We start from the raw sequence: 12,750 nt of genomic DNA, 5'->3' as shown, positions 1-12,750 counted from the left end.
CAGCAAGAGATCACATAAGACAACCAGGTATAACAAGAGAGGTAAAGAAGCTATTTCGGAGGTGATCTTTACTAGAGTGGTAAAATGGTTGAAAACTTTGGAACTCTTCCAAGACTTCTCAATGGATGATCTGTTAAAAGGTTTGAGAGCAGTTGCCACTTCAGCCCCGGTTAAGGAGTCTTCAGTCCTTTCTTGGATCCCTCTTTCCAATGGCTTTTTAGGCTAAACTTTGTTGAAAGCAGTGCTAGAAATCTAGGGCCTTCGTGCATTGGGGGAGTGATAAGGAATGAGGAAGGGAATCTAGTTACTGTTATGACCTATTGGTGTTGGTGACTCCCTTAGGACTGAGATTCTAGCAGCCTTGGAAGGTGTACAAAGAGCCAAAGAGCTGAACATTAACAAACTGAGAAGTAAAGAAGCTATTTTGGAGGTGATCTTTACTAGAGTGGTACATTGGCTGAAAACTTTGGAATTCTTTTAAGACCTCTCTATGGATGATCTGTTAAAAAGTTGGAGAGCAGTTGCCAATTCAGCCCCAGTAAAGGAGTCTTCAGTCCTTTCTTGGATCCCTCTTCTCAATGGTTTTTTCAAGCTAAACTTTGATGGAAGCAGTGCTGGAAATATAGGGCCTTCGTGCATTGGGGGACTGACAAGGAATGAGAAAGGGAATCTAGTTGTTCTTTTCGTAGGACCTATTGGAGTTGGTGACTCCATTAGGACTGGGATTCTAGCAGCCTTGGGAGGTGTACAAAGAGCCAAGGAGCTGAACATTAGCAAACTGATAACATAAGAGGATTACAGATGGTGGGGTGATTAAAGAGAAGCAGAATGGATTGTGGGTTTACAATAATGAAAAGAAAAAATTCAAATGACTGGCTCAGGGCATGGATGTTAAAGTGCTATGGATTAAAAAAAAAAAAAAAGAAAAGAAATGCCAACACCTTTGCTGATGGGTTAGCTAAACAAAGGGTCAATAGGGCATCTTTATTCTGAGTCGCTTGTAATTTTTCTGTTTTTCACTGTGTTCTTGGAAGAGTTAAGAAAGCTTACCTCTCCTCTTGTACTTGCTGCAAGGCAAATGGTATGGCCCCCACACATCAAAGTGAACAATATGGTAAGGAACAATAGATCTTTTATTACTTGTAGGATAGGAGTTTTCTACAATGCTTTGACAGTTCACATGATTCACAATGTAGACTTGACAACTTAGTTTCTTTGAATAAAACTAGAAACAAAAGACTCGATGAAGAAAAGGAAAGATGACCCAGGCGATAATGACATAAGATAATACAATTAATTGACTCTGACACATTTGAACCAAAAGTTGCTCTTTGAGGTGATACTTGACTTTGCTCTGGCATTTTCAACAAGTATATCTCATTCATCTCATGGTCACTCCCAATCACATTTTGAGATCTCATGTTCTAAAAAAGCATAATAAGAAGGAAAGAAGGTTACACTACAGTTCAAAGATTTTGTCAAATTACTAATAGAAAGCAACTTAGTGTTAAGCTTAAGAACATGGAGGACTAAAGATAAGGCGAGAGTTTCTGAAGCTTTGATGTCTCCCTTGCTTGACATAGGAGCAAGAGAACCATCAACAAGAGAAATCATCTTGCCTATATAAGAGTTGGTAAGTAGAAAATAAATGGGGCACACTAGTCATATGCATGGTTCAAAGTATCGATATGATATGCCCGATACGGGGTGTATCGTATCGTATCTTTTGAAAAAGATACGGTCTGAAACGCCTATTTCAAGGTGTTTCGGACCCCCAATTATTTTTTATAATAAAAAACATGCTAAAAGCTTCCCAAAAAACCAAAATGTGAAAAAAAACTAAAAATAAAATAAAGTTTCAGCCGTTTCTAAGTACCGATACGATACGACCGAAACTCGCATCGTATCGATACTTTGAACCTTGGCCATATGGTTAGAGGCATTAGAATCTATTATCCAAGGGATTCTACGATTACTTGAGATAGAAGTATGGTTCATAGTGGCATAAATACCTAGATGTAGGCTGAAGGGGAATTGTTTCCTGAGGAAGTAGTAACTATAGTCAAGGTTCAAAGTATCGATACGATATGAGTTTCGGTCGTATCGTATCAATACTTAGAAATGGCCGAAACTTTATTTTTTTTATAGTTTTTTTTCACATTTTGTTTTTTTGGGAAGCTTTTAGTATGCTTTTTATTATTAAAAAAATTGGGGGTACTAGGCGTTTCGGACTGTATCTTTTTCAAAAGATACGACACGCCTCGTATCGGGCGTATCGTATCGATACTTTGAACCATGACTTCAGTGGTAGATTCTAAATGACTAATGAGCTGGTCATACTTCTCATACTCTGTTCTGGTGTCTGCAAGCTGTTCCCTCTCTAATTTCTCATCATTGGATCCTTTCTCAGCCTCCGAGGAGGTGACTACATTAGCATTGCCACCTTTCCCACTCCCATTCTTTTTACCATTATTATTGTTCTAGAATCTATGAGGTAAGAGCTCCGGATGTAGCTTCCAATATGTGGTAGATTCTAAATGACTAATGAGCTGGCCATACTTCTCATACTCTGTTCTGGTGGCTGCAAGCTGTTCCCTCTCTAATTTCTCATCATTGGATCCTTTCTCAACCTCTGAGGAGGTGACTACATTAGCATTGCCACCTTTCCCACTCCCATTCTTTTTACCATTATTATTGTTCTAGAATTTATGAGGTAAGAGCTCTGGATGTAGCTTCCAATATGTATCCTTCGTGTGCTTAGGTTTCTTGCAACATTGGTTGTCGTTGGTTTCATTCCAACATTGGCAAAGTGATCATTTGGGACTTCTGCAACTTGCACCTATCTCCTACTCTCCTCACTACTATAACCATAGCATAAGGTCACTTCATCCTTTGCTAGAATGTTCTGTCAGACAATATCATATTCGGGGTTAAGTCCAATAAGGAATTCAAAGACCCGAGTCCTTTCCACTAACTTCCTATGAATCTCAGCATCCTTAGTGCACCCCCACACAACAGTTTCCATCAGGTCAATCTTCTACCAAAGAGATTTTCTTTGATAATTGAATGAGGTTTATTAATAACCAAAGATAAGGGAGTACAAGCTTCCCAAGGAGAGGCACGAGATGCGACATCTCCACACTAGTTAATTACAACTTTCCAAACTCACTAGAACAAGTTACATGTTAGCACAAAAAAGACCTTCCCTGGAAACCCCTTGTTTGGCCAAGGAATCAGCCACAATGTTTTCCGACGTGCTTACCCATTTAACATCAATTCTCATATTACTAGTTAACCACTTCACTTTTTTGAGGTCTCTGTAGCCCCAAATGACAATATACGGGTTTAAAAGCCACCCTATTACCACCTGAGAATCCCCATCAATTAGAAGATGTTCCACCCAAGCTGGTTTGCAATCTGGATCCCTTGTACAGCAGCTAGTATTTCTACCCTTGTAGAGTCTCCCACTCCCACCGGTACTGAGAATAAGGAAATAATGTTGTTGCCCTTGTTCCTCAGCACACCCCTACACCCGAAGGCCTAAGGTTACCTTGGCTGCTACCATCAAAGTTTAATTTAATGATACTTTCTGCAGGAGGTTCCCACTCTATCACACTTCTATTCTTTCTAGTGGAGGTATTGGCCACTGCTAACCAATTCCTCCAAAGATCATCAAAAGAGAAATTAGCAATCATGACCAAGGTCTTCAGCCAATGGATTGCTCTTGTTAAGATACAGTCCACTTCATCAAAGCTTCTTTCCTTTTCTAGGAAGATTCTAGCATTTCTTTCCTCCCAAATAGTCCATAAGATAGCAGCCCTGATATATTTCCACATAATTTTACCTCCTTTCATGTGCCACTCGAGGGTAGATGGATTAAGCAAATACTTACATCAGATGGCAGAATAAGTTTACCAAAGAGATTTCAGCATAGAGAAATAAACAGCTAAAGTCTTCTTCTCTGTCATAGATTATTCACATCATTCTTCAGTTTGTAAGCCCTAGCAACATTCAACTTCTGGGAATGTCTTTGTGACACTATTCTACACCTTTGCATCATCTATCCACAGATAATGCTGGTTGATATGAGGCTGCATGGTATTTACTAACCAACCTAGAACTATATAGTTTTCCTACATCTACTTTTCATAGGCATGGTCATCTTCCTTATGCTTCTTACTCCAGTAATGTACCCCCATTTCCCTCTACTGCAGACATGGATCTTAATTGACGAAAACCATACCAAATAATTAGTCCCATCTAATTTTATTGAGGTTACTGCTCCTAACAGAGCCTTTATCGGCCCTCTCGAGCCAAACCCAGAGTCTATAGGTTGTTTCATCTCACCTCCAGTTTGCTTTATTGGCCAAATGGAAACAAACGAAAATAAAATTAAGGTTCTACTAATCAAGAAACACTGCCCTAAGGCCAAAACTGCTCAACCAGTCATGATATGGTTTCACCATACCTGACAACCTAGGAGAGAGAGAGAGAGAGAAAGTCTAACCGCCCCTTCCTAGAACTCTAGAAATCTTTCCAGCCCAGATTGATCTCAATAATGACCAAAAAGCTTCTATTCTAGCCCCAAGTGCCAGGTAAAATCTATCTCTATACCCCTTAATCCAGGTTCTCCAATTAGCTAGGGTTTTCGGGAAATTCTCCTAGAACCTGTCTTGGGTCTCATACAAAGAATGTAATCCTCTCCAGAAACCTCCCCCAACTGTATAAACTGTTAATCAATCACCCAATCAATTCTCCATACACACTGTGTATGGGCTTAAATGAGGAAGAACTGAAGAAGGTAGGTACTCTGCTATGATACCATGATGTAAATCACACCTGCACAAATCTGAAAATAAAGTTGACAAAAAAGAAGAACAAGAGAAGGAAAGGAAGAGAAGGAAGAAGAGAGGCCTCATACAAGAAATATGAATTTTAGGTTCCAGTGGGTTAGCAGATCAGCAAATGCAATGGCTGATTCTCTGGCCAAGCAAGGGGTGTCAAGGGGTGATCTGTTTTGGGCTACTTTGTAATTTGTATCTCAGGTTTGGGCTTGTTTACTGTTTATGATTCAGTCCTTGGGGGAGGTAACATCTCGTGCCTCTTCCTAGGCTGCTTATATTTCTGATGTTTATTTCAATAAAATTACTCTCATTTATCAAAAAAAAAAAGAAGTGAGGCTATCGAACCTCTTTCCAGCCCCTCAAATATACTTTTATTAGAATACATTGTAATATGAAGATAATTACAACTATGCCCTTAGTAGCACGGCCAGCTAATTAAGACAATAAAGAAAACTAAAACAGGCCCATAACCAAGGCTCACTAATAAAGATATAACACATAACAATGCTGTAACTAAAAAGAAAAGGAACTATGGTCAATCTGGCCCATTATCTCTACAGGAATGTTGAACAAAGTTGAAAATTTTCATTCCATATAGATTTGTATAGAGATGAATATGATTCACATCTATGTTAGCTTCTCTCAAAAAAAGTATGTCATTTTTTTTAATAATTTGTGGGGACTGGGGTGGGGTTGCAGGAGGGTATGTTTTTCTGAAATGTCTGGGTTTTGGAACTGAACTTAGGAATCTTGGAGATTTGATTTTGAAAATATATCAAGGATGGTTGTTTTATAGAGATCTATCTTGATCCTTACAAGCTATTAAATGGTGTCTCAATGGCTTTTTATCGTACATGATAAAGCAAGCTAGACTCAACTGTGCATGCATAAAGTGGATGTCTCTGATTGCTTTACTACCTTCCATTGTTTTAGCATTCTAACATGGGTGCAAAATATTTCACTGTGCTATGGAATTGAATATTTTATTTTATTTTTTATTTTTTTTGCTTTGATAGTACACTTGGACTTGGTGCTTGACTGCATTTGTCATAAGAAAGGAAAATACGTGGTAGTTATTTCTTATTGGAGCAGTAATCTTCTTCCATATGATCCTCTGGCACTCCTAAAATTGCAAAAAAAGTTTTGGACTTTAGCAGGGTATATCTGTTATTTTCTTTGTAAATCTTTATTTAATAAATGTTCTGATACATGTGTGGTATTGTACAGGTAGTTAGAACTAATGTACTTCACAGTTTTGGTGTTTTTACTTTTTACGGATAAAGCTACCCTTGCATTGTTGAAAATCTATTTCACTCTTTGGATGGTTTTCATTGTGTTATGTCATGGCACATTATCTAGTTCACGCGCTGAAGGAAACAAAAATAGGAGTGTAGATGTATTGGTACCCTGGTTGGAGGGGGAAGAAGGCACTTTTGTTTACTAACGATACTGGTAGGGCTGCTTATTTACACATCTTCCTTTTGGTCCCAGGTGGCAGTTGCTCTTTCACATGCTGCAATTTTGGAAGAATCTATGAGGGCAAGAGATATGCTTTTGGAGCAAAACGTTGCTCTGGATTTGGCAAGGAGAGAAGCAGAAACAGCAATTTGTGCTCGTAATGACTTTCTGGCAGTTATGAACCATGAGATGCGAACACCTATGCATGCAATTATTGCACTCTCTTCCTTACTGCAGGAAACTGAGCTGACACCTGAACAACGCTTGATGGTCGAGACAATCTTGAAGAGCAGTAACCTCTTAGCAACACTCATTAATGATGTTTTAGATCTCTCAAGGCTTGAAGATGGAAGCCTTGAACTGGATATTGGGACTTTTAACCTTCATTCAGTATTCAGAGAGGTAGGGCTTTTAATAACCTGTGGGTGGTTTTTACTGTCTTATTAGTAATGAATGGTTTGGTTTCAGTTGCTGGTTTTTTCTTGGATCTTTAGGCAGGATTGTGATAATATGTGAATGAATGCCTATTTGTCAATATAGGTTGTAAACTTGATCAAGCCTATTGCTTCTGTCAAAAGGTTGCTGGTGTCATTAAATTTGGCTCACGATTTGCCAGAGTATGCTGTTGGAGATGAAAAACGTCTCATGCAAACCATTTTAAATGTAGTGGGTAATGCTGTGAAATTTTCAAAAGAGGGCAACATCTTAATTTCTGCTTGTATTGCTAAGGCAGAATCTTTAAGAGACTCCCACATTCCTGAATTTTCTCCACTGCTAAGTGATAAACACTTCTATTTGCGAGTACAGGTTTGTTTGTTCTATATATTTGATATTTCTTTTGGAGGTTGCCTTATTGTTGAGTTTTCAAGTTAAATGTGTACAATGTATTTGCATGCAGGTAAAAGATTCGGGATCAGGAATTAGTCCCCAAGATATTCCAAAGATATTTAACAAATTTACACAAAATCATGCAACAGCAAATAGAAACTCTAGTGGCACAGGACTTGGGCTTGCTATTTGTAAGAGGTATTTAAGATTATTGGTTCTCCATATTGCAACTCTTGTATGTGACATGATCAACTCAAATGTTTTCCTGTATCTTGAATATGTCCTAAGTAGTTTTGTTGTTATACTTTCTAAAAATGTGGTCATCCATGTTTCTTATCTTTTTCTTTGTGCTGCAATCAGGTTTGTAAGTCTCATGAAGGGGCATATTTGGATTGAAAGTGAAGGTCTGGGAAAAGGGTGTACTGCTGTATTCATAGTGAGACTTGGGATTGCAGAGCACTCACATGATTCTGGGCACCATTTTATCCCTAAACTGCAAGCAAACCATGTGCAAGCAAGCTTTTCAGGACTTAAAGTTCTCCTAATGGATGACAATGGGTCAGTATGATAGCTATCCCTGGAACAAGTTTATATTGTTAAAAAAACTTGCTTTTCTTTGTTTATACTGGTGTTAGTAATGAAACTATGACTCTTTTCACAGCCTTTACCTTTGGTCTAGTGGGTAAATTTTGTTAATGGCTTTTGATTACCTGTTTTTTTATGGTATTTACTTTTGATTACCTGTTTGCTTTATGGTTTACTAAGCTTTCAAGGATTTTATAAAATAAATACTTGTGTAACCTTTTACTTTCTAGTTAGTCTTCTTCCTTTGTAGTAGTTTGGCCACGCTCGGGATTTCCTACTCACTTTTCCTACCCACTGTGAATTGGAGCCACACATCTCTATTATGAATTGAGAGATGTGTGGCTGCAATTCACGGCGGGTAGAGAGTGGGTAGGAAATCTGGGCTCGTTTTGCCAAAGCCTTTTTCTGGATCCCACACAAGACATGTTATGTGTTGGATCTGGAGCAGATCCAGCTAAATCCAAGTTCAAATTGAAAAAAAAAAAGTTTTAGGTCTTATCAGTTCTGAATCCGGATCCAACCAGATTCAACAATCATATCAATCCATTGTAATATAACCCAAAATAAATCTGACCCTTTAACTTGCAAATACACCTTTCTGGCATTATGCTCTGAACATGGTTCTGTGTTAGATCCATGCAATTAAGCCCACATATGACCTATTTTAGAATTGAGACATTTTGGCAACCCCAACCTGCTAAATATGGATGCTACACATGGTCTGGTCTCAGGTCAACCTGCTTTATTAATGCCCTAGTCCTACCGAATGAAAAGGTGCGTAGTGGTGGAATGCATGCCTTTTGGTTTCTAATGGTTGGTTAACATGTCATTCTTTGAGTAATTTATATTTGCATTCAAATTCCTCTATTTTAGTGGAGCAAAGGGTGTATGAATTGGGTGAAATTTACCGGCCAATGATAGGGAGACTTCATTTGGGTACACCATTGGTGAGTCCCCATGGTGCATCCACCAATCACAAGAGGGAGCTTCGCCTTGTTGGCATGCTTCCCCATGATTTTGTAATGTGAAGTTTCAAGATTTGCATAAGATATGGTAGACTGCAAAATTTGATATTCTTTTATACTATGGGAGACAGTGGGTGCTAACATAGGAGATCTTGCAAATAAAAGGATTTACAGACATGCCTATAGAAAAGTGTAAACTATCAAAATAGTCCATATTTTGTTGGATTTTAACATTATAAACCTATCTCTATTATTTTTTGTCATATATTTCTTTTTGTTACTTGATAACATGTTATAGGAAAAATGACAATCATGGTGTACGTTATCTGTTCGTTTTTGTTGAATGAGCAAGGAAAAAGAAAAAGAAAAATGTTACATAGACTTGTCATTATTGTACATAAAGTGAACTCTGATGTGTGTCTGACATGGGCACTGCATCTATTTAGGAGAGTCCTTGCAACATTTTTTGTTGGCTGATGTAGCCCTATATATTACAGTTTACAACTTGGTGTATCCAATGTTTTATGGGTTTCTATGTCAAACTGATCTTTTTGTTCCAATCTTTTCTGTTTGCTCTTCTAGATGGAAGTTTTTCCTGAAAAAAATAATTTACTGAATTTTTAGATTATGATACACAAAACATGGAAACTATTGTTTCTGGGCTACCATGACCTCTCTCTTGGTATGGTTGGCATTGCTGTACTTAGTAGATATCTTAAATGTTGCAGTACCATGCTTTTCATTTTTTCTCCTATCCAAATGGAGTAAGGGTTAGACACTAAGGCCTTGTTTCACGTGCTGTGGGAATTTCTATATGCTATAAATTTCTAGAAGCAATTCTGATCTGCATATGGTTTTGGTTTGAGTAGTGGCGATGGTTGAACTGCTGCAGTTCTATTATTGATTTTTATTAGTTACCCTCCACTTCAAGCTGGGAAGAAAGTAGCTCTGCTCATCACAAGCCCTTGAATTATTCCTATCTTCCAATAGTTGTCCAGATTCAAAATGTAAAATCCTTCTAATTGTCCAAACACAATCATTACCTGTCACCTGAAATATTCTTGTTTGTCTCATGAAACAACTGAAAAGGGAAGTTCTTTTCTTTGTGACATCACAGAATCACCAGGATGGTGACAAAGGGACTTCTTGTGCATCTGGGATGTGATGTGACAGTTGTTACCTCTGGTGATGAGTGCTTGAGGGTTGTTACTCAGGAGCACATGGTTCTTTTTCTGGATCTAAGCATTACTGGGATGGGTGCATATGAAGTTGCAGTCTGTGTACATGAAAGATTTCCGAAACGTCATGAGAGGCCGCTGCTAGTGGCACTTACAGGGAACACAGAAAAAGCAACCAAGGAGAACTGCTTGAGAGCTGGTATGGATGGTGTCATACTGAAACCTGTTTCCCTTGAGAAGATGAGAAATGTTTTGTTAGAACTCTTAGAGCATCAGGCCCCACGGGAAGTCCAGTAAGTAGTAGTTAAATACAGGCATCAGGGAGTTGACTTGAGGGAGTCACCACCTGAAAAGATAAATTTCAGAAGCTGCAGCTGCACACGTCCACGCCATTCTCATCCCGTATTCCATGGCATGATGGCCAAAGTCGTCTCTCCAGCGAAGCATGGAAGGATATTTTACTACTAATGGTATTAGTATTCTTATCCCAAAGAAGTGACAAAGGAATGGAGCAAGTAATCCAGATTGGACTGCATGCTGTGGGTCTTGATCTCATACTTAAAGGGCTGCTATTTCTGCTTCAAAGCCTGATCGTTCTCATCAGCAACCACATGATATATAAAAGTAAATATGTGCCATCTTCTCTACGTGTATGGTAAGAGTTGATACTTCAGTAATATTATATGTAACATTATTATCTTCTACAGTCTTCTCTGTGAGTCTTTATCTTCAACAGCCTTGCTTCTTGGTCCTGTGCATATGCGAACTTGTGCAAATTGCAAAATGTGGTGTCCGGGGATACGTCCTTGGGTAATGATCTTTAGAGTTATAGCTGGTCTGGGCGCCTGTCTCGTTTAATAGGAGTGACTAATAGCCTACTAAGTTATGTTCTCATTTGGGTAATTGTTAATAATTTAGGTTGTGTTTCTACCCTAAATGTTTTGGGTTGATCATTACAAATTGCTGTTTCAACTATAAACACTTGCTAGTATCGTGCATCTTTTTATCTGAAAGCGACTCTTGTATGTGATATAACAATACATATTTCTCATCAATTTATATTGATCAATCCAAGATGTTTCAGTTGGAAACAGCAATTGTATACATTAGATGGTGAGATTAGATAAATTGTAAAAAGTCCTATTTAACTCTTACACACTAAGGCCATGTTTGGGAGTGCTTTTATTAAAAATAAGTGTTAAAAAACAAGTGCTTATTCCGATAAGCAATTATTTGCATTTGGTACCCAACTTTTTCAAATGTTTATTTTAAATAACAAGCACTTATTTCCTTTTGGGCGTTTGATAGTCTTTTTCTCCGATAAGCACTCAAATAATCATTTATGACTATTTTGTCTTTAATTTTCTTTCAAAATTTCAAAATATACCCTTATGCAAGGTTCAAAGTATCTTTATGTATCAACCTGTATTGGCCGATACGTATCGTTCCAGGACCCTTTTGATACGCCCCTACAATGGGTGTATTGGGGGTCTGACTGGTTCAGGGGATGGAGGGGTCCTAGATCGGCTCCCTTGAACCAATTTTGAAAAAAAATAAAAAAAAAGGTAAAAAAACGAGTATCAAAATGCCCGATACGCCCCTATCGGCGTATCGGGTGTATCGATATTTTGAACCTTGCCCTTATGAAAGTACTTTTATTAAATTACTTTTATAAAAACACTTATGAAAGCACTTTTATAAAATTAATTTTATGAAAAGTACTTTTCTATGAAAGCATTTTTATAAAAGTATTTTGTGAAAGCACTTTTAAGAAAGCACTTTAATAAAAGCATTTTTATTAAAATAATTTAATAAAAGTACTTTTTTGAGTAATTTTACAAAAGCATTTTTAGTAAAGTAATTTAATAAAAGTACTTTTATGAAAGTAACTTAATAAAAGTACTTTTACGAAAGTAATTTATTACTTTTATGAAAGCACTTTTATAAAAACATTTTTATGAAATCACTTTAATAGAAGCATATTTATGAAAGTAATTTAATAAAAACACGTTTATAAAAGAATTTTTTTAAAAGTACCTAAGAAAGCACTTTTATGAAAGTACTATTATAAAATTCAACTAGGGATAATTTTATAAGTGGTATTTTAAAATTCAACTAAGGATAGTTTTGGAAGAAAAATTTGAAAAAGTGCTTATTGTATAAGCATTTAAAAAAATTAGAATTTTGGGCTAAAAAATAAGCCTTTATTTTTAAAATAAGCACTTATTTTAGGCTTATTTCTCAAACACCAATAAGTGCTTAATGGTGTGGTCCCAACTTAAATAAACACTTATTTGGAATAATCACTTGTTTTTAAGTAGTCCCAAACATGGCCTAATAATCCGTGTCACAAGTGTATTTTTGTAGCTGAAAGTGATTCCTATATATGATGTGACCACATGTTTGTTTGCCAATTCCAAAACGAATGATACCAAACAGTGTTAGTTGGGGAGGTTTGATAAATAGGAAAAGGTCTTATCCAATTCTTAAACACCAATAATCAGTGTCACAAGGGCATTTTTCTAGCTGAAAGTGACTCTTATTTGGAATGTGACAGTAAATAATTCTTATCAACCAAAAACGTGTGTCAGGTAGAAGCAGCAATGCCACCAGTTAAATAGGAAAAAGTACTCTTGAGCAATGTATAGTTAGTGCTGCCGTCACCTTCCTGTTAACTCCTAAACAATGAATATAATTAAATGGTTAGTTCTGCTGTCACCTTCCTGCATGGCTGCTAGCCTCTACCAATCCTTGGGACACCAGGCGTTAGCATTCCTCAATTAATAAACATTAGATTCAATGGTTGAAATTGGAACTAATAACAGTCTTGAAATTTTTAAAATGCTTGTTTAAAGTACAATTGGTAATTTAGGTTTGGCTTGTTGGCATTGC

At 37.2% G+C, this 12,750-nt stretch overlaps 1 protein-coding gene across 2 annotated transcripts in view; it reads left to right on the top strand.

The window, feature by feature from the left end:
• Positions 1-10,591, top strand: part of ETR1 (Signal transduction histidine kinase, hybrid-type, ethylene sensor) — a 31,715-nt gene extending 21,124 nt beyond the window's left edge. Inside the window, exons 3-7 of one of the 2 annotated variants that reach the window (XM_010281308.3) lie at positions 6,336-6,704; positions 6,843-7,109; positions 7,201-7,328; positions 7,491-7,688; positions 9,798-10,591. In XM_010281308.3, the coding sequence (XP_010279610.1) occupies positions 6,336-6,704; positions 6,843-7,109; positions 7,201-7,328; positions 7,491-7,688; positions 9,798-10,155 (1,320 nt within the window). In that variant the 3' untranslated portion in view covers positions 10,156-10,591. Of the gene's footprint in view, positions 1-6,335; positions 6,705-6,842; positions 7,110-7,200; positions 7,329-7,490; positions 7,689-9,549 lie in introns of both variants that reach the window. The other variant, XM_010281309.3, reaches the window with a different exon arrangement.
• The last annotated feature ends 2,159 nt before the right edge of the window (positions 10,592-12,750 follow it).

Source organism: Nelumbo nucifera, chromosome 3 (assembly GCF_055504915.1).
Source record: "Nelumbo nucifera cultivar China Antique chromosome 3, China Antique-T2T, whole genome shotgun sequence".
Lineage (NCBI taxonomy): Eukaryota > Viridiplantae > Streptophyta > Magnoliopsida > Proteales > Nelumbonaceae > Nelumbo > Nelumbo nucifera.
The sequence above is the reverse complement of the archived record's forward strand: the minus strand, read 5'-3'. Positions and strand labels throughout refer to the sequence as shown.